The sequence below is a fragment of the Cebidichthys violaceus genome, unplaced genomic scaffold (genome assembly GCF_023349555.1).
Source record: "Cebidichthys violaceus isolate CVI_PGR_0920_01 unplaced genomic scaffold, fCebVio1.0.p SCAF_187, whole genome shotgun sequence".
Taxonomy (NCBI): domain Eukaryota; kingdom Metazoa; phylum Chordata; class Actinopteri; order Perciformes; family Stichaeidae; genus Cebidichthys; species Cebidichthys violaceus.
Window position 1 is genome coordinate 122,190 of NW_027176358.1, and position 22,023 is coordinate 144,212.

General features: G+C 43.8%; 1 protein-coding gene across 1 annotated transcript in view; it reads left to right on the forward strand.

The window, feature by feature from the left end:
- The window catches only part of cdh5 (cadherin 5), a 31,934-nt gene that overhangs the window by 3,392 nt on the left and 6,519 nt on the right, over positions 1 to 22,023 (forward strand). Inside the window, exons 2-13 of the mRNA XM_068712966.1 lie at positions 6,678 to 6,899; positions 7,166 to 7,445; positions 8,373 to 8,495; positions 8,694 to 8,861; positions 8,948 to 9,132; positions 11,335 to 11,448; positions 11,612 to 11,754; positions 11,865 to 11,998; positions 13,508 to 13,617; positions 13,959 to 14,061; positions 18,576 to 18,706; positions 19,340 to 19,454. Of these exons, the coding sequence (XP_068569067.1) occupies positions 6,678 to 6,899; positions 7,166 to 7,445; positions 8,373 to 8,495; positions 8,694 to 8,861; positions 8,948 to 9,132; positions 11,335 to 11,448; positions 11,612 to 11,754; positions 11,865 to 11,998; positions 13,508 to 13,617; positions 13,959 to 14,061; positions 18,576 to 18,706; positions 19,340 to 19,454 (1,828 nt within the window). The remainder of the gene's footprint in view (positions 1 to 6,677; positions 6,900 to 7,165; positions 7,446 to 8,372; positions 8,496 to 8,693; positions 8,862 to 8,947; positions 9,133 to 11,334; positions 11,449 to 11,611; positions 11,755 to 11,864; positions 11,999 to 13,507; positions 13,618 to 13,958; positions 14,062 to 18,575; positions 18,707 to 19,339; positions 19,455 to 22,023) is intronic.

Below are 22,023 nucleotides of genomic sequence, written 5' to 3' on the forward strand. Positions count from 1 at the left end.
CAAACTTCACGGCAATCCAGCCAGTAGTTATCTCTCTCTCTTTTTTTTAAAAACGTTCATGTTTTGGTACGAGAGTGGCACGTGAAGATTGTCCTAATTGGAAAAGGTTCATCCTCTGGGGAGCGTGAATTAGCTCAATATATATAACACGGTCATCTGCTGAGATTTTGATATTTCTCTAGTGTTGGATTGGGTGTAGTGGCCTCAGCATGCCGATAGAGTTCAGGGGCTCACCAAGATCTTTAGGAATCATTCTGTAAGGACTGAGTGAATATCCAACAAACACACATAACACTCCATTATGACAACCAAATGATAGATATTTTGCCCCGGGACAAAGTCCTCTGAACTCTTGACAGATGAGAGACTAACAGATTCATGCTTTAGACGAATCCAAAAACAAAAGCACGCAATCTTATCAAGTTATAGGCCAGAGGAGTCATTTTACCCTCATTAACTTTTATTTCAATCGAAGGATAATCTGCATTTAAGAGTTTTTATTTCTGTAAATCGACTTACATCAATACATTCGCGCTCGTTGCCATTTTTCTGGCTCTGTCACGGGAAGACGAGGTCCCCAATCTTCACTTTCGTCTACGAAACTCTTGATTGACTCTCTGATGGCCGTTTTCAAACACCAGAATGGAAGGTCTGGAATCTACGCTCAAATTCTCATTATTTTGGAGTCAGCTTTTTTTGTTACTGGTGCGGATTCGGATGATGGGTCGTCAGATGACGATATGAACCACTGATCCACCACGCCACTCGTATTTAAACCGTCATACATAAATATTTACACATAATGAATAACTACATCCCTTGTCCTTAAGATGTCAGGAACAGAGCCGAGTTGTAGTTCCGCGGATGAACTTCGACGACCCCTTCGGGCGACCGGCAGAACTATGAAAGTCTTGTTGACTCGTTTCTACGCCTTAGCCTTTGGTTGAGTGAAACTAGGTCAGACCTGTCTGCCAGTCACAAAACATCCCGGAGAATGACAACTGTATCTCAGCGTCTTGTCTGCCGCCGCTCCTCCGTCACACTCACGCACACACTCCCTTGCCTGCGGACAATGTACAGATGTAATTACAGATATTTCCTGGGTGTTATTTATTCTCCGTACCTCTGAAAGATGCCTTTGATAAATGCTGCCGTAAATAACTTTGTGTAATCCTGAAGTAGGATTTGCATGCATGACACTTGCAGTCGAGTTGCACGAATAAAAAAAAAAATGACAGGTATTAACAACTGTTTGAACCAAAATCTAAACTTTGCGTACATCTTCTTGATCATCCTCAAGATTTTACAAGTCACAGTAAAGGGTTTTTTTAAAAGTAAAAAAAAGTTGAATTGCCACTACAAAAAAGAAAAGGTGTTAAATTGGTGTGTTTATCCTTCACACCATCTTCTAAGTTGCTAATCCGCTTTCAAGGCGAGGCAGAGATGAGTGACGAAAAAAAAAAGGAACGAGGTGAAGAGGAAAAAGGTGAGAAAAGAGAAAAAAAGGTGGAATGACAGGCAGGAAACAGAAATAGACTGTGTGGAAAGTTTTCACCTTGAGTGATTCAACTGACGAGAAGTGGAGACATTTAAGAGGAAAGAAACGATTGAGAAAATGGGACGGAAAGAAAGAGACAGACCAGAAGTGTGAGACAGAAGACGAAAAGAGAGACATGCCGTCAGCGGCTGAATACCAGGAAGGGTGTGTCCACTCGCTAATCGTGACCCCTCATTAACGGACCCCACGGAATTTCCCAGAAGGCATTGTGTTTACACTTCCTGCTTCTGATAAAAGGGAAGGAGTAAGGAAATGCACTTTTTGAAAAAAAATGCCCATTTAGGGAAAATGCCCCCAAAGGGTTTCTGTCATCACAGAAATGACTGTGTGTGTGTGTGTAGTAGGATGTTGTTGAGTGAATGTGGGTAAGACGTTTGATGTGACGGTCCAGCTGAGTTACACTGTGTATCAACTGGTCTTTGCGTAATACCAAAACATATATTTCTATAATGTCCCCAGATTACCTATCATTCATCCAACGAACATAATGTAATCATAGCAACCTAAAACGTTATCACATGATGTTGAACGCTGCCTTCAAATGGAGTCGTGTTTATCGACGAGTCGTTCACGAGTGCTGACGTGTTTGCTGATGTTGTCAGAAATGGGGGAGGCCATAAAAGTTCATATTTTATATTATTTTATTATTTTTCTCCCTCTGTCACTGTGCTTTTGTATTTCCCGCTCACTAGCTTGCTAAACAGTTTTCCTCGGTGGCTTCTGGACACCGACGGTAACGTTAACATTGGCGTTGACTAGCAGCTGCGTTTTCACGAATTAACCAATTGAAGGCGGAGAATATTGTGGACACGAGCTCCCGTGTTGTAACCACAAGCTCACGAGGTCCATTTTGAAGGCAGCAGTAGACGCAATGTCAATGTCTTAGTGCCCAGTAGCAATACGAAACTCCATACAGTTTGTAGTTTACAACTAAAAGCAAACAGGTATCCAGACAAACAACAGACAACCCATGAACATCTAAAGTACTGATGCATGAATTCATCCATCACAACAATATGATTTTCTCTGGTTATCTCCAACCACACCTTTGCTCACAGTACAGTAATATAAATCCAAAAATGACACTTATTCCCGTGAATAATTAAAGGGTTAGAAATGTTTAACTTGTATAGACCAGCCATCTGAAACAGACAAGTCTCAAATCGAGGTCTACCAATAACATATATTTGAGAAAATCCTCCCTCTGACACAACATTTTCATATTCGATCGCTTACAAATGTCGTCAGGCTCAAGTTAAGCTGTTAAAACACCTATTTGTCATATTTTGTCCACTTACTATAACGATGAAGAAGGCGACCTTTTGCTTCGTATCGTCATTCTGAAGGTTCACGCACGGCTAACGTCGTTACGCATTTCATGTGACATTACTTCGTCAGTGAACATCATCCAACTTTTTGGTTTGGAAACGGGACACGGGCGCCACGTCCCCTGAATCCTGTGTTTGTTTGACCCGTCCAAAACCTTCCTCTCGCCCCAAGTGGACTCTCTCGCTCTTGAACACTTCGTCAGTTGTTCTGCTTCTAATAACGGCGGATGTCACGTGCGTCGCTGTTGAGACGCCGAGGGCCACAAGCGTCGCTTACTTGACGCCCTGGGAGTGAAACCAGTTTGCATTCTTGCATTTTAATTTTAAAAACTTTGCCGAAAACGTGTTAATAAAGTTTGCCTCTCAATCTTTTCACAGCCCACAAGGCTTCTTTACAGAGTCACTATCGGTGTAAACATCTGGATAGCAGGTTCTTTTCGTTTCTTTTCCTTGAGAGTCATTTCAGGTCTTCATGTTTTTTGGAAACCCCTGCGTGAGAACATACATGTGCAGCTTTGTTTGTCCAGACCATGTTGAGAGGAAGGATATATTCGTGGTGACCCACAGTAAAAGATTAGCGCGGTGAGGAGAAAGGACAACGTCGGACACAGCCAGGAAACATGCTTTGTCTCAAACAGCAGCCAAGTGAATGTGTTCAGGTTAAGTAAAAAAACAAAAAAATCACTCTGTTACCATCAGAGCGTTTTGAAACAAAATGGACAAAAAGCAAAAGAGCAGCGGGAGAGTTTAACTCCACTGAACTAAACTAATAAAAAACACGACATAAAAAGGAGATATAACAGCTGAATGAGCTCAAATACATGGCCGACACAGCGATAAAAGAAAGAAATGACCTTTAAAGATATTTCCGTTGGAGGAAGTATTCGGGGAGACCAACGACAGTTAACTGTAACGTCCAACCAATTTGCCCTTTTCAAGAATATGATGTATCCGTTTTATTTATGTGAGGATTAATATTTTATTTATATGATACAAGTTTAATCAAAGATAAAAGGAGAACCCTTTTTGCATTGCCCCTCTCATTCCGTACATCCTCATTTCCCTGTTGTTGTGATGGTTTGTGACTCTTTTTGGTGGTGAAATAAAAAGTGCACTTTATTGTCAGAGTCATAACTAACAGAAGTATCTGCTTTGAAATGATAGAAAGACACTTTTTAAGGAATCATATCCACCGTTTAGATGTTCCCAGTCGTCCAGTCGATACCGTCTTTGACGCATTACTCTGGCTCAGAACATCCCATCAATACGGCCGAATGAGAGTTCGCCTAAGGCACCCAAAACACCGAACCCCACCGCTGTTTGTAACCGGTGTGTTAGGCTCCTGAAGTGTTGTATATTAGAGATGTGACGGCGAGATAGAGACGCACATCCGCGCATTAGGAGCTTGGGCGTGAACTGATAAATGGCGTCAATTCGTCAAGTTAATTCAGTGTGCAGAACGAGTGCGTCTTGAGTAAGAGGAAGAGGCGTGAGAAGGTTATTAGCGAGTGAGATTGAGATGTCAGAAGGCTACTTTGTCAATAAATTTAGATTTAGTCGATATCTACTGGCATTACACAGACTTCCATTCAGAGGTCCACAGTAAATTGCAATAAAAGACGCTCTTCTGTTTAATTAATTTAGTCTTGAAAGGAAACCAAACAAAGACAAAACACAAGAGGAAAAAATAAAACCCCAACAAAAGGACGTGAACTAAAGGCCAACAAGCACTGTTGAGTCTTTGTTTGAGCTGATTTGTGGGGGAGCCGTGTGAAGAGGTCAGGGGAGGTCAGCAGAATACGAGATTAGGCCATTAGAGGGAGAAGACTTTGTGCCGGTATAATCCCCTCATCGTAATCTCTCTTACTCCCTCCCTGCCGCTAATGGCTGCGAGACAATAAGATGCACTAATCTGTCTACGGGGACGGCGCAGGGCTGCGCTGAGATATCTACTGGAGTGCAGAGCACATATAGACTAAAATGTTTTGAAGATTATTTCCCTGGCATTTCTGCTTTATTAGATAGAGCCCAGTGGGGGGGGGGGGGGGGGCAGGGACCATGGGGGAGACAAAGTAGCAGACAAGAGTGGGAGAGATAGTGAGAAGGAGCGAGAGGGAAAGCTCAAGTTCACTAGACGAGCTGGTGTTTGTGTGCCTTATGCATTTTTATTTTGGTTAAATAGTGCTAAAATGGCCCGCAGGCACGAACTAGTGATGCAAGGCGGTGAAACGATCGCTAACTCGTGATCAATCAAAAGCCATTAATCAGAGGAGGTGCAGGTTCGCTTTAGATTTCACCAAATTTAAACTTCAATACGAAGCAGACGAATTTCAACCCCATTGTTGGGTTGAAAATTTCCAGTTGAGTACATTTCCCCAGGTTTCGTGGGGTTGGTTGTTTCGTGGGTTCGTCACTTTGGTCCGGACTAAAGTATTTCAACCACTGGGTGGATCGTCATGTCATGCTCTAAAGAGGATGAACCCTAATGGCTTCGGTGATCCCCTGACTTCTCCTACAGCGCCACCAGCAGTGTTGCTTTGTCTCTAACGAGTGGATTGCCGTAACATGTTAAATGCAGACGGTCGTGTTTTTGTGAACTTTGTGGTGAACCCCCGTCCAATAACCTCACAGCACCACCCAATGTGGCTGTAGACTCCTGTCTCTTTATTTCTCTGCAGACCAAAAATAGCCTCAAAAGAAATCATGGGTCTATGTAGATGTGGACTTTTTTAAAAAGGTAAGAAGACACAAGCTATGAATTTAAAGGCTTATGCCAAAACACTGCATATACTATAAGGATTTTAAAACTAAATTACTACAAATTCAAAGGTAAACAGTAGAATTATGTTGTTTATTTAATGAAGCAATCTACCAGGAATGTGGGCTGGCTTTTTTTTTTTAGTTTTGGAACAATGTCGTTGCCAGATGACGTTGCATTAAATCACAGCAAAAAGTTGAGCCAGATTCACATTTTCTTTTTCGCCAAACAACAGCTTGCATTTGATTTGCCAAAGCCCCCTGCGCTGACACCTCTGTCCTTGTTGCGAATGTCTGTCACAAATGAACCGACTCCTCCTTCTCTCCTGATCCTAGATTTGAATCCAGAACTGGTATCGGCAATAAAGCATTTCACTGTGTTGCACCCAAACTCTCTTTTTATCCCACGATTTGATGTGCTGTATTAAAGGGGAGCGTAATAAAAAACGATCAAAAATTCAAAATGTCAAACAGTCCCTTCATGGTGAATGGCCTTTCCAATGGCTGATAAAGATGGACATCCTAAGTGGTTTTAATGTCAGCTCCTCTCTCCGCCTGTGTCCGTCTGTCTCTTTCTGTTTCTGTCTCTGCCTCATGCGACGCCAGTGGGTCAGAACCTAAAATGGGTCACAGGCCTATGTTTAATAGATCCCCATACGACCACATTAGTGATATGCCTCAGCCCAGGTCCCATGATGGGAGGGGGGGGGGGCTAAATGTTTCATTTGGGTCCCAGGCTGAAAAGGTTTAAGAGCCCTGGTCCTCAATGATAGCTAGACCTCAAGCTCAGCGGTGGCCTGTAAGGGGACCGCGAGTCCTTGGCCTTCACTCCGAGCCTCACCCTGGCACAGTGAAAGGGTCTGTCCACAGCTGATAAGTGGTTTTAATGTGATCTCCTCCCTCTTCTTTTTCGCCCCCTCTCTCCTCTCACATATTCCTTTCTGCATCCTCCCGTCACCCTTATTCGTTCTTTTACCCCCTCTCTGCACTCTCCTCTTTTTCCCCTCATCCCTCCCTATCACTTTCTGTCCTAGATGATGGCTTGGCTCCAGCTGTGGACTACGGGGCTTATGGCCATTATGTCCGTCTCTCTCGCTGTTGTGGGAGATTCTGGCCTTCCGGCGGTGGAAGGCCACGTTGAGATCGTGAAGAAAGAGTCCCATCCGGTCCTGTTCAGGCAGAAGAGAGATTGGATCTGGAACTCCCTCTACGTGGAAGAGGAGAAACCTGCGCCCGCCGCCTACAAGATAGGACAGGTAGGACGCTCATTCAAACCAAAGATCCTCCTCGTGTTTCTGAGTATTTGTTGTCATTGCCATTCAGTCTTAATGCTGTAGCCAAGAATCTGGGGCAATGACTTGTTGCTAACCAGCTCTTTGATGAATATTTGAGCGATTTTGCTCGAATACTCAGTTTATTTGTGGTAAATTTGCTGGAAGTTTGTTGATTTGAGTCCTCACTCCAGCTGTGGGGAAAAAAAAAACTAAGAGACACTCAACTCACTTTTTTCCCCCTTTCTCAGCTGAAGTCGAGCCAGAGAGTGGAGGTGAAGAGCTTCAAAATAGAAGGTGAAGGAGCAAACACCATCTTCACTGTGGATCAAAAAGGAGACCTGTTTGTCACCAGATCTCTGGACCGAGAGGAGAAGAACGCGTACCATTTAACCGCCAGGATGTATGACGGGAACAACAAGTTGATAGAGGATTCTGGAGACTTTGTGGTCCAGGTGACGGATATCAATGACAACACCCCAGTTTTTCCCGGAGCATATAATGGATCCATTACGGAGAGGTCCACGATAGGTGAGTAGAGTTACTGGCTAAAAAAGCTATAGCAACTGTTATTGGGAGGGTGGTGGATGGGTCAAACAAACACAGGACTTTCACCCAGGGGACAGCTATTTGTGTCCCGTGTGAAACCAAGTCAATGTTGATTTAATGCCTCATTTTACGTAAGAGAGCTACGCTGACTGTTAGCTATTCACGCTACTAGTTACGGTTGTTACCTGACATTGTTACGTTGATATTTATACACAAACCCTAACCACGTGGCATTGTGCATTTCTGCTAACACAGGACTTTCACCCAGGAGACCACTGTTCGTGTCCCAAGTGACACCACAAAAGAGACACTGACTTTACACTTGTTGCGTAACAATACCTAAAGAGAGTCCGCTACGACCGGTTGTTATTTAATTACCCTAGTTACAGTTATGTGACATTGTTACGTTATTATTTTAACACAAAGCCTGATCTTTTTTTCTCACCTTAACCATGTAGCGTCGTTGCTTAAACCTAACCAGTTGCTTCACAACGTTAGACATGTGTGCATTTCAAGGATGATATGATGCTGATGTATAAAGAATAATGCCAACAATTTTCTTTTTTGTGCCCATATCATAAATGAAGCAAATACTTGCTGGAAAAAAAAAGTTGTTTATTGCTGCAAGTATTTGACATTTAACATCCAGGGATTTTAATTTAATTAATTAAAAATAGACTGAACTGTGAAAAGTGTGGAAAAATAATTAAACAACAATGTCAACACCTGTCACAATCATTAGCACATCCTGCTGGGGAAAAAAAAAATGGCACATTGGTGACTCATAATGTTGTGTTAATCAGTTCAACAGTGTTCAAGACAAGAACATTTGGGTTGGACATTTTTGAAAAGCCGCACGTTGCCTTGATTGCTGATACCATTTTTCTACAATTCATGTTCTTTATCCAGGAACTAAAGTAGTTGAGGTGAGGGCAACCGACGCGGATGACCCCACCACCGCTAACGGAGAGCTCAGGTACTCTCTGACCCCACACGGAGACTTCTCTGCCTTCGAAATCGACAGCATCACAGGTAGGCTGGCTTCCTATGACGTCCGACATGACCGTTTCATCCTGCTGCAGCTTTGTCTGTTCCCTTCACAAAGTTAATGAAGGCAGAGGTGTAGATGATTCGAGCTATTTTTACTCGAATGTGAGTCAGAGCTGACCTCAGAGATAACACCCCTCTCCGGCTGTCTGTCTCTCTCTCTCTCTCGCTGTCTCTCCGCAGGTGTGATCAGCTGCAAGATAAACAGTCTGGATCGGGAAACCAAGAGCCAGTATGTGGTGGTGGTTAAAGCTCAGGACATGAGAGGAATGGCCTCCGGCAGCACATCCACCACCTCCGTCACCATCACCATCGCCGACACCAACGACAACATTGCTTCTTTCACCCGAAGTAAGAAATATTTCAGAAGGAAAGGTTCATAGGAACATATTTAGAGGAGCTATATTCACAGCGATGTCTGTTTTTCCTGTCTGCAGAGACGTATGAGCTGCAAGTTCCGGAGGACCACAAGTTGAACGAGAAGATAGGCACTCTGGAGTTGGAGGACAGGGATCAGATTCAGAACAAAGAGCCCATCTTCAGCATTCCAACCGAAAACAGCAAAGTGTTTAGCATTGAACTCAGCAGCCCCAACAAGGACGGCAACCTCATGCTCAAACAGGTAGGAGGCTCAAGTGGCAACAAATGAATAGACGACATCTTAGGGCTAACAACTCAATTTGATGCATTTGGATTTTTGTACTTTTTCACCTTTTCTGCTGTCTGCATTTGTGAGTGAGCTGAACACTGGTACACAGCCCTCTTAGATGGACTCCAGCAGCTCTTCACTTTACCTTTTTGAAAGATGTGATGGCTTCAAGTGTTTCTGAACTTTATCTATCTGTCGGCACCCAGTCTCGCATACTGCTGGAACCATCAGCCTGATATTTTGTGCTCACATACGTAGGACGTCTCGTGTTTGCCGTGATTCACAAGTTGTTTAGTCCTCGCTCCTCTTAACCTGCTTCAGTAGCAAAACGGATTTCCCGCCAAATGGCTAGGCTAAAAAAGAAAAAGCCTCAGCTAGTCTGTTGTAGGCCACATTTTGAATTTTGTCATGCCTCAAAAATGTACATTCATAGAAAAGTTTGGTCTCATTATGAACCAGAGCATCTGCAGATTAAATCCATAACCAATATGTTATGATCCACTAAAGAAAAGACATTAAATGTACCATACATTAGCAATTTGTTATCCTGTTTAAACTTACATACTCACACTTCCAGCCCCCCAAAAAACGGTGGGTTTAATGTTCATTTTACATTTTTCAGGTTTTTCAGCTTTTAATTCAGAATGGTAGGAAACTCAAGGCCACAGTGCCCTGACAGGATATCCATGACTTCAAATATGCTAACGTTTCAATGGTAATGGTTTTTCGGTCAAGACTCCCTAAACACTGTCCAACACATGGCAACCAATTACATAAAAAAGTAGCTCTCCTGGTGAGGAGAGCTACTTATGCCTGAAGGAATTCCTGCAGGTTTACTCACACTGGATTTTGCTCCTCAGATAAAAGTATTTGCGACATCGGAGAGCTGAATACGTATTCCAATGAACCGAGCTCTGTAATAGCCACGGCCTGGAATTCGAATCGCGCCTCAATCTCCCCCCCCCCCCCCCCCCCCCCCCCCTCTGCTCGACTCGCCCCTCAGCTCTGCAGCCCCCTCTCATCTTCCTCACCGGCTGTGTTTACTCGCGCAGAGAGTAAGCCAGCCATATCGTCCTCACTGCGGTTAAGGTCTTATTCTTGTTAAGCTGTTTACGCATGCCTTTGATACCCTGCGACTGAGTATTCCTGTTACCATGAATAATCCAGTTAACGGAATATTCCTGCCTACCTGTGGTGTCCCATCCACAGATAAAAAAAAAAAAAAAAAGAAACAACATTTAACCGAACAGTGGGCTATTGCTTATACAGGGCAAAGGAAAACGATAAGCAGAAATGTGACGGTAAGCAGAGCTCGCTGCCATATATCTGTTGACATGAAAGAGCATTTCGTAACACTGTGCCTAGTCTCAGTTCGTGCAGACTTTGAAGAAGTGAAAGGAATGAGGTGTTTTCACGCATGAAAACATGTTTAACACGGAGGGAAAATATGGCACTTTTTGCTGTGTTTCTTAAATCCAGAGTTTTTGAGCCGAACCAGGTTTGTGACATTTAGAGCCTTTTAACACCTGCAATCGACAGCCGTCCTCGGTGAACAGACGCATGTGTGAATGCACCGAGGACGACGATGTGTGGCGCGTTTGAGAACATAAAAAAAAACTAAAAAGAAGAAGAAGTGCAAATGCACTTGTGTCCCCGGTCTAAAAATAAGAGCAAGATATATGGAAATATACAGGAGGATTCAAAATGTGGAACGCCTTCACTTCATCTATGGATATTAAGTGTTTACTGAAGTAGTGAGACGTTAAAAGTTAAGTCTCAAAAACGTGACGTTGATTACGTTTTACTGCATTTTGACAAGAGAACATCTAGGATGTCATTTAGGATTTCCAGGTGCATCAGATGCAGACACAAAAATGAGCCGAGACGATTTCGAACCGTTTGGGAAACAGATAATCGTCTTAGAAGTCCGTTGGACCTGCTCTGTTAAACACTGTAACATACAACTCTTGACAGCTTTCCTATAATAATAGAACAATGCTCAGTGTGCATATTTAGGGGGAGTCGTCTTAGCCCCTTTGGCCCTCAGAGACAACACAAACAACAAACAAGAGCTCCAAATATAAGCTCCAAATGAAGTGAAATCCTGATCTAATTACTGGTTCTTGACTTGCTGTTGGACTGAATTCCCGGCGAACTCTTTCTCGGACTCTCAAGGCTCTGGACTACGAGACGACGAGCAGCTACACCTTCACCGTCCAGGTGCGAGAAAACCTGAGAAACCTGCGTTTCCCCGCGGACAACGCGAACAGCGCTGTCACCACGGCCCAGGTAAGCGTCACAACAGGACATCACGTGTCGCCTCTAAGCCATCGGCCCGCTTTTCATTCACGTTGTGACGGTATGCATTGTAGAGACGAAGAACAAACATTTCTCGTCGATTTAAATCTTTAATCTCGACCAGACGCGCGCAAATAACAAGCGGTGTTGACAGGTGAACATCAAGGTGTTGGACGTCGACGAGGCGCCGGTCTTCTCGCAGCCCGTCTACACGTTCACCGTGGAGGAGGAACGTATCGTGAGCAACGTGGGAACAGTCACAGCCAGAGATCCCGACAAAGCCAAAAAGAGCATTCGGTACGATGCTGTGCAAAAAATACGCAAATGACAATAATGCAACTAATCCTGCATAGCGGCCGTTACGCTGATCTCTCTCTCTCTCTCTCTCTCTCTCTCTCTCTGGGTAGATACTCCATCTTAGACAAGGACTGTCCAATCAGCATCAACCAGCTCACCGGTCAGCTGTCCACCCTGAGGATGCTGGACAGAGAGCTGGAGGCCACACACATGTTTCAAGTTAAAGCACAGGAGGAGCCGAGTGGTGCGTCTCACACACTCACACACACACACACACACACACACACACACACACACACACACACACACACACACACACACACACACAGGAATTAAGTTTATTAATCCTGTTTCTTTTAAACAAAAGAGCCTCAGATAAAAAAAAAAAAAATCGAAACCATGTGTTTTCTCCAACGACGGTTAATGTGCATACAGGGAAGGAGTTAGAAAGGCCCAAAAGACAGCGTGTTCTCTCGTTGTTCACTGAGCAGCTCCTCAGGATTTATCGCGGGATGGGAGTCTAACGCATTAACAGGGATTTCTTTTATAGATTTAACACATTGCATCAACACCTGGTCGACCCACACGGGAAGGAGCGAGAAAGCAGGAGAAAAAAGAAAATCACATTATTGGGTCTCTTTGTTCACTTGCAGCCTCCAAAACCAAACTATATATTTTTAGACCGGCAATGAATGAAATCTAGAGATCTATTTTAGAGGCTTGTCACGATGTTTAAGGAACACAATGGTCCCCCGAGCTTGACAAGGTCCTCGATATATATATACATACAGTACATGTGCTGTACTAAAGATAGTTTTAAAATCTCTGAACAAGAGGCAGGAAAAAGAGAGAGACCCGCACATTCATCAAAAGAAGGAAATACTGAAAACGTCAGCGATGTAGAATAAGTGTAAAAGCTGCTTTAATGTGACAAAAAAAAAAAAAGAAACAACAACTGCCAAAACAAAAAAAAAGCTCATAAATAGAAATCCTTTCAGGCACTTGACCTTAATCAGCTCCATCAAAGACAGAGACACACAAACCTGATCAGCTCACATCAGCCCGTTGAGGTAAATGACAAACAAGCTGTGTGAAGTGAGTCAGACAAAAGTAAGACATTAAATACGACAAACACGTTGATGGAACATGGAGAATTTGTCAAAATGTATAGTAGTAATGACCAGCAACAGATCAAAAGATTAAGAGTTGATTGTTTCTCCACCTGTGTTCTTCAGTCCCTCTTCTGAACGGGATGATTTATGTTCTCTCCACGTTAGCGTTAAATCAGATCACGGTGAGAGTCACATGTGAGGGTTTCTCTTTATCCTGCAGCAAACGTTTGCTCTAAGAGAACCCCTGCAGGCAGATCACAGATATGTCTGTTTCCACTGTCGGCACATTGTGAGGTATGACGGTATGATGGTGAAAATGTAATCACGTGATTATCCAGGCCACAGTAATTCACAAAAGTAGTCCGATAATCATAAAAATAAAAGTGCTTCAAACTCTTAAAAATCACTTTCCTTCACATTAAGAAACAAATATTTATATCGCATCAAATACGGGACACTTCTTTCTACAGTGAACCTCCTTTCTAGTGGGAAAACAAACAATCTAAAATAAAGTAATCATAAATAAATAAATAGGTTTCCCCCCATAATACAAATTCCGCAATCCGCAATAAACTTGAACATCGATCCGAAACACAAAACTGCAGTTGATTAACCGCTTGCTGCTGTCTGTCCCTCCGCAGGTTTGGAGTCTTTCGTGAAAGTCAACGTCATAGTTCAGGACATCAACGACAACAAGCCTGAGCTGACCGTGGATGAGATCTTCGTGTGTGAGAACGACCTCACCGACACGGTGAGGAGCACACAGTATTTATTGTGCATATATCTGGGTGAAAACAAACACAGGACTTTCACCCAGGAGGCTGCTGTTAGTGTCCTGAAGGAAACCCAAAGTAACGTTCGACTTCTTGCTTTTTAAATAACGTTACGTAAGAAAGTCTGCTACGGGTGGTTTGTTATTTAATGTGCGATATTTGCGACGACGCACAATCTTTGAAAGATGGGCAAATGTAATACGTCAACCATGTGTGCATTTTAGTAATTGTGCTAATTTCCCCCCAAAAAACGATATGCGCTGCAGACAGTTAGACAAAGTCGGTACACGGGATGAATAGATTTGTTGTTTTCCCTCAGGTGATAGGAACCTTGCGAGCCACAGATAAAGACGACCAGCCGGCTTCCTTCAGTTTCAGCCTGGCCAGCGAGAGCTCCAACTTCTCCATCAAAGACTACGGCAGTAAGTCTTTTGTGTGCGCCGAGCATACGTTCACCTTCATATTCCCCTCGCTCGTTGCTCTATAAAACGGGGCTCTCAAGAAGAGCCGGCCTTGGCACTTGTTGCTATGCAACAACGGAAAACTCCATTTGAGGGCTCGGTGCTTTGTTGCTTAAAAGTTAAAAAAAAAAATGATTTTAACTTCTCAAAGCATGCTTTGGTTCTCCCAGCCAGACGGGGGGGGGGGGGGGGGGGGGGGGGGATTTAGAGAGCCCGTCTGGGACCGTAAGTGCCGTCTATAATGCACAACGGCAAATATTGAAAATAATGAGAGCAAGTGGCTCGGTGGAGCTGGAGATGTATTCTGAACTCATCCCCAGCTAAGGATGTTAAAGGAACATGCCACACGCAGCGCTACTGTGGCGCTTTCTTTCAATAAAACCATGGAGAGCACCGACAGGCCTTGTGCATGAGAGGACGCACATGTTGCTATGTGTGTTTACTGTTTGAATAGATTCAGGGCTTTACATTATGTTCTGAGACATAACAGAACTACTTCGGCAACAGCTACAGCCGAAATACAAAAAAAAAAAAGCTTATTGACTAAACATGGTGGCGCTAGAAGCAAAATCATCAATCGGGACGCATATGAAGCGTCAGAGGATCGCCAAAGTCTTGGTGATTCATCATCTGGGCACCGCGAATATCTGCGCCAAGCTTCATGGCGATGTGTCCGAAAAATAATGACTTTTATTATTCAATGTGCGACGGTGTTTTAAAAGAATGGCGGCCAACCTGCGTCACATGATCTTTTCTTAAACCTAACGAAGTTGTTTTCTGCGAAGAAGGAAGTTTATTTTGAAAAGACTGTATGTGCGTAACAAGTTGCTGGCTTTCGTAGGAAAACGCACACAAATCGAGGAGGAGCTGTTTCATAAGACACCAATACGAACAATGTTTATCAGTTGTGTTCTACTCTTTCCATCGTACTCGACATGAAAAGAGAGCTTTCTGTCACCGAAAGATTACTCTAAATTCAAAGCAGCGTCGACAATCAGTAGATCCGCTGCCATTTGGGAGTAAAAATGTGTAGATATAAATATGCAAGTTAGAAAATGTCAGATCGAATAAACAGACTGTGACACAGATGATGGCGTGAAACCCTGACGGAGGCATTCGCTTTGATCCAGACATTGATATTTAGGCAAAAGGTTGGTGCTCCGTTGCGTCAGATATCCAAAGCCTATTTGGGTTATTCAGCTTAGGACACAAAATGGCACAAGTAAAACAGTTTTCATCACTTTTGATCATCACGCAGCGTTATAAAACATGAAAGCCCCAGGAAAAGAGTTACCAACTGTTCTAGTCAAATATTAAAAGTCTGAATAGATGAAAGCCTTAGGTAGTCAGATGAAAGATTTAGGTGAAGTGTTACTATTTAATTTAAGTGAAACTTGAAACGCACTGAAAGGAAGATAAACAGAGGTATGAAGCCATCCATTTCCTCTCTGCTCGTGCCTGGAGGGGTTGACATGTTGAACCGATGGAGAAGGGAGGAAGAGGGAGACGGAGGAGAGCAAAAGGAAAGACAGATGAGGCAGAGGTGGAAGAAAAAAAGATGAAAGGAAGCGAGACGGAGAGATCGGGATTAAGGGAGACGGGTAACATTAAAGTGAGACCGTGTTGAAATGCAGGCAAATATTAAAAAAAAAAAAGGAGAGAGAATGATGAAGAGCGGTGAACAAGAGAATAAAAAGAGAGAGAGGAGAGAAAATGAGAATGAGTTGGTCGTAGAATGAGAAAGAAGAATAGAAAGGAGAGGAGATGAGGACGTGATGAAAGGAGGAAACATCGTTCAATGAAAGGAGAGAAAGAAACAGAGGAGAGAAAGATAATAGCAGGCGGCAACCTCCGGTTCTAACGAGTGAAGCCGATGTAGAAGTGTCTTAAAGCTGCATTCTCTCTAGTGTCCATCAGGGGGCGACTCCTCTGGTTGTATAGAAGTCTAGTCTAAAATGACTCTACTTCTCTCTTGATTTATTCCCTCAGTAAACATTGTAAACATGAGTTTATGGTCTCAATCTCTAGTTTACAGTCTTCTTCAATACAGCATGATGTTCATTTAGTACATTATGCTCCATTTAGAGTCAAACAGACCATAAAGCAGGGGATGCTTTAGGGGCGGGGCTACACGGTGATTGACAGGTCTCTACCAGAGTTGTACACGGCGTCTCTACGTCACTCCTCAAGTTACCAAACATGGTCACTTCTGTTCTTTGGCTGCAAAACAACGAACAACACGGCCTTAATCCAAAATGGCGACGGCGAAAAACCAAATTTGAAACGTTTCAAAGCGGCAGTCCACAAACAAACGGCTGACGTCACGATGACCACGTCCACTTCTTGTATACAGACTACGGATATTAGAGATATTGATAAACGAGAAGGGGGAAAGTGAACTAGGAAGAAGGAGGAACAGAAAGGGCAACAGCCGAACAAGGAGACAGATAGTTTGATAAGTGCTGGTTCTCCCCTGTGCCCCCCCCCAAAAAAACCCCATCTGACAGCACCTCACCTCACACCACTTAACACACACACACACATGCAACAAGAGCTGCAAAGTGAAGGCTTTTAAAATATTCATCCACTACCAGCTCTTTAAAACTTGCTTTCATTACTGGGGGACCCTGAAAGACACAACAGTCGGTGTAGCCGCACAGCGAAGTGACAAGCGACTCGCTGTTCAGGACCGCGCAGCCACACCGAGCTCAGCGCATCAATAGCAGACAGACAAGAGGAGAGGAGGAGATGAAGAGAGACTAATGGGATGCGGGAAGAGAGAGAGAGAGATGGAGAGAACAAAACAAAAAAAAAAAAATGTAGAGAGGACAGTGGGAAAGATACAGAAATCCGGAGGGACGGATTCAAACAAAGAAGGAGCGGGAGACGAGACGGGGAAGAGGGACGAGATGAAGGGAGGACAGAAGCTGTTTTCATCTTTTATTCAGTTAGTTAAGGCTTCTTCTGTACGCATGTCCTCCCACACACACACACACACACACACACACACACACACACCGTCAGCGACTGCATGTTGTCTTGGAGACAACAATGGAGACTCGATCACAGCGAGGTCGTCTGAGCGAATCGTCTTTTTTTGAGAGTCAGACATGTTGAACTTTCGGTAAACGGGTCAGTTTACTTCATCTCCCGTAGAATCCTGCCATTTGGGAAATCCGTCACGTGTGCGACGTGGGAAGTTTTTTTTTGTGGCAATCAGCTGTTGTGGCCGTGATTTTGACTGACCCAGCATGTTTCCAGCCAACCTCACCTTACCAGTCTTTCTAATGGCCATCAGGGGCGACTCCTCCGGTTGCAAAAAAAGAGGTCCGATTGTATAGAAGTCTACGATAAAATGACTAAACGTTGCGTAGACAAAGCTCGTCAAAAGTAGCTGTTAAATGTGTGCAGGTGGGAACCATTGATTCGACCCATTCATGCAGGTGTGGAACCAGATGTTCTCTAAAAATTCAGTTTCCTTGTCAACCAAATAAAACGCTACTCTTTTCAAAAAGGAAAGCCTTTCAAATATATAGCTTATCGGTCGCTTCAGTGATGCTGTGAGACCCCTGATTCGGTGGAATTAGAAATGTCCTCCTTTCACGAGACAGATATATATAAATTCAAACTCAAAGTCCAATATGTGCAAATGTCAGCAACACCCAGGTTGTTTTTATTCAAACCAGAGCTGAAAGTTCAGCAGAGTGCGTCTTGGTACGTTTGAGTGTTTCGCAAGGGGTCTTTCCTGCCATTGTGTTGGTGAAATTCCTTCCAGCGGTGGGATGTTGTGGAGAACGGCTCTCCCCATCGTCTCAGCAGGAAACCTTCTGCCTGCCGGGGCTTTGAGTAATGGCTGTATTGTCGGTCGGGCCCTGCAGGGAAAGACGTTCAGCTCGACATGTTCGCTTCTCTTTCATTTCTGTTCTTCTTTTTGTTTAGTTCCCTTTTGGTGCTTTTTTTTTTTAACTTTTCGCTCATCGTGTATTTTGAGAAAGCCTTTTTGTCTGGCCACCAATTAACCACATTACATTCAAATGATTAGGGGCCATATTGTCTACATTGTCAATAATATTCTCCTCTGCAAAGGAGATAGCAGTATGTCGAGAAATTACAAAATGTCTCATGAAGGCACTATTTCAGGTTTTTTAAGATGCTGCCATTATCTATAATCCTAAATGAGTCAAATCCTAAATGTACCAAACTGACAAGATAATCACAAACGATCTGTCTGCCTTCATGTGACGACTCTCTTCTTCTTCTTCTCCTCCTTATATCTTGCAACAGACGCTCGCTGTATAAATAGACTTTAAAGACTATATACAAGGCAGGTGAACATTAGATCCGCTTCAGCGAGACAAAGTGATGACTCAGACAAATTAGACATGGATTTTGCAGGAAAGGAGAAGGGTGAATTTGTGTTGAGGTGTCATTTTGTACACTCACCGTGTGTATTTATATGCTCCTTTCTCACAAAGACAGCACGGCAGACATCACGGTGAAACAGGGCCCGTTCAACCTGGACGACCCCAAGGATTACAGCGTGGATGTGCGCATCGCTGACGGAGGGCGGCCCGTCCAGACCAGCGTCACCAAGCTGGCAATCAAGGTCTGTTTGTGTGTTTTTGTACAGGCTTGTTCTCACTCACCGTTCCCTATTTATACCTTCGGAAAAAGCAACGCACTGTGATTTTGTATAGAACCCTGGTAATACTGAGTCAAGACAGGCAGAGCTGCCTCGCAGTCGAACACCGGACTGGAGACAGAAGTTTGTGTCCCGTGTGAAGCCAAAAGACAACTCTGACTTAATTGACCTTAGGTGAACCCAAACCGCAATCTTTACCGAAACCCAACCAAGTACTTCTGAGTGTGTTGTACGCTCTTTATTCAGTCAAAAAGGCAAGGTTGGTAAAGTTGAGAAACTTGCAAAAGTACGATAGATTTCCCAAAAAATTATCTTACAGGAAAACGGACCCAATTTTGCTAGCGGCACAAGCTCCCAAAAAAAAAAAAAGAGGCTGAATCAAGCAAGATAGTCGCCAAATCGGCAAAACTGACACTTCTTTCCTTTAGGCCTCGCTCTGAAGCCCCTCCCCTAAAATGATCATATTTAGACAGGCAGGTAAATGAGAAGATTACTAACCCTGCCTTTACATACTGTGAAACTCTGAATTTCTCACATGCAGTGTATAGCTCAGATTTCACTGATGTAGTTACCGATCGTTTGTCCTGCCTGTCGTAGTCGTGTCGGTGCGACGCCAGGCGGATTCCTACGCAGTGCAAAGCCGGCGCTCGGAGGATGGGAGTGAGCGTTCACGCCCTGATAGCCATTCTGCTCTGCATACTGACCATACTGGGTAAGTTTACGTCTCTTTTCCTTTCTTCTCTTTCTCCCCTTTGCTCCTTCGCTCGTTGCTCAGATCGTCTGCTGCGGCTCTTCTCGGAGATCATCTGTCAGGGTTGTGGAGACAATCCTTTTTTTCTTAATATTTCTAAGAGTGCCTGAAGAAACTTCTTCTTTTTTTTTTTTTTTTTCCGGTGTCCATTGTTTCATCTTCAAGAGCACCTTGAAGGCTACCTCTAACATTTCTACACATCAAAGTCTTTTACTGGTGTTGGGGGGGGGGGAAACTGCATATGTGGAAAAACTTGAATAACGCTTTTTGTCACTCCAAAAAGAGCTGTGCCGAAGCTAATATATCGCCTCAAGTGATGTCACTTGAGTCCACGTCGGTTGGAGTTAAAGACTAAGTTTGGAAATAAATAAAAAATTCAAAGTTTAGTTAAAAAGAAGTGAGCTCACCGGACCTCCTCATCTCTGCTTGAGGCTAGATGCTACATTAGCCGCTGCCAGCGGAACACACCTGAATCTTCAACAGACCTGTAAGTGGTCATGTTGCATTGTGGGTAATTAAGGTGGCAAGTTTTGGACTAAGGAATAAGAAAGCTGATGTCTCTGGTTCTGCTGTATAATCCTGTCTATGCTGTCCATCGTGAATATATGAGCGCGGCGCTAAATCGCTGCAGTGCGTAAGATTTAGTGGCATCTAGTGGTGAGGCTCCAGATTGCAGCCAGCTGAACCAGCCAGTAGAACACTGCTTCTCAGTTTGGTTTGAAGTTGCCCTTTAAAAGTGTTTTTTAAACTTCTGTTTATCGTGTCGGCAATTATTTCAATTTGATCCTAAATTATCCTAATCTCCGACTTCATCTTTGTTGTTGTTGGAAGTAGGAAATCTGTTGGAAGTAAACAAAATCCAAAACGCAAGTATTCCAACCAAGCAGAACAAAATAAAATGTGCCACTTCCTGTGAGGCTCTGGGTTTGTTTAGCGCACCGGGAGTCAGTTTCCTGTTTCTGCGTCACATGGGGTTTCACCACAGCCCCGCCCCCTTTTCGAGAGACTCGCAGCAGGTCTACGAGTCTATTCGCTCAACACAGATTATGAGCGATTCTTTCACTGCACAGTCACCAAAAGGAAACATTGGACCCATCTTTCACAAGCCACACGTCTTCTGAACATTCTGACGCTGAGGTGACATTTTTCACACGGACAGATCGGGGGAAGATTAACTCTGTTGGAGACTTTTCTCCGTCTCTGAAGTATGAAGACCCTAAAAACACACCCAGAGACGGTGGGGGGGGGGGGGGGGGGGGGGGGGGGAAACAGCGACCTTTCACCCAGGAGACCGCCGTGAAACGAGAAGCCAACGTTGATTTATTTGCCGCGTAACTTGTGTACTTTAGTAACGGCACTTCTGTAGTCACTTTAGCCCAAACGGTGATCTTTACCTTAACCTGACTAAGTAGTTTTGTTGGCTAAACCTCACTGAGTTGTTCCCGGTGAAGACGGAAGTTTACTTTCAAAAGACGCGGGGAAATAACTTCTCGTAAGATATCATAGGAACCGTTGTATGAAGATACGTTGGGCCGTTATCTGAGAAAATATCCAGATACGTTTCGCAAATATAACCCGATCTGCTTTCATACCTTCCATGACCACGCCCACTTAGGGGACAGGAAGTGTATACCGTTTGAAACGGTGGCGCTTGTAGGTGATGCGTCATCAGAAGATGCATCATCTTTATAACAGAGCATCTTTTGGGTTCATCAAACATTAATAAAAACCGGGATATTCATGAAATGTTTGTAGTGTGAATCGGCGACGGAGAGCAAGAAAAAACAAACATTTCGTTGATTGTTTGTGAATCTAAGTCTTCTTAAAACCCCGCGGAGGTTTTAATTCACGACGACGCCATGGGCCCCGTGTGAGTGGGGCATCGACACTGATCCACTTGCCCTTGCTTTGCGATAACTAAGGTTTGCGTTTTTTGCAGGGGGGGGGAGCATTTGCCCCTCCCTTTGTTGTTGGTTTTATGAATAATGCAGCGACGGATGTGGAAATAATGCCTGCGGTTGTGAGCTCAATATTCTCTTTGATATACCTTCGCCCCCTGCTCCTTCTTTTTTTTTTTTTTTCTGGGGGTAAAAAAAAAAAAAAAAAAAAGAGACACTTGTCATGTTGGATGAGAGGCGAGTCAGAGATAGTTGGCCAAACAAGAGGGAGCTGGGATGAAGAAGAAGAAGAAGAAAAAAAAAGACACGGAGGAGTTAAAAGATAAAGAGGGATGGAAGGTGGAGTGACAGATGGAGACAATCGTATATATCTAGACTGAGATACGGGAGATGGAGAGGGGGGTGAAACGGGCAGACAGATGAGAGGAGAGCTGAGGTGGAATGAGACCGACTTGAGTGACGGAGAGAGACAGAAAGAGGTTAAAGAAGAGGGATGCCGAAAGAGGAGGATTGTGGGAAAAAGCGGCAGAAGAATGGGAGCGGTAATGAGGAGAGTTTATCAGGTCTTTAGGTGCCGTCTGCTTATCAAACACCGCCAAACACTCAACCTATTAACTATTAATATACTCCTT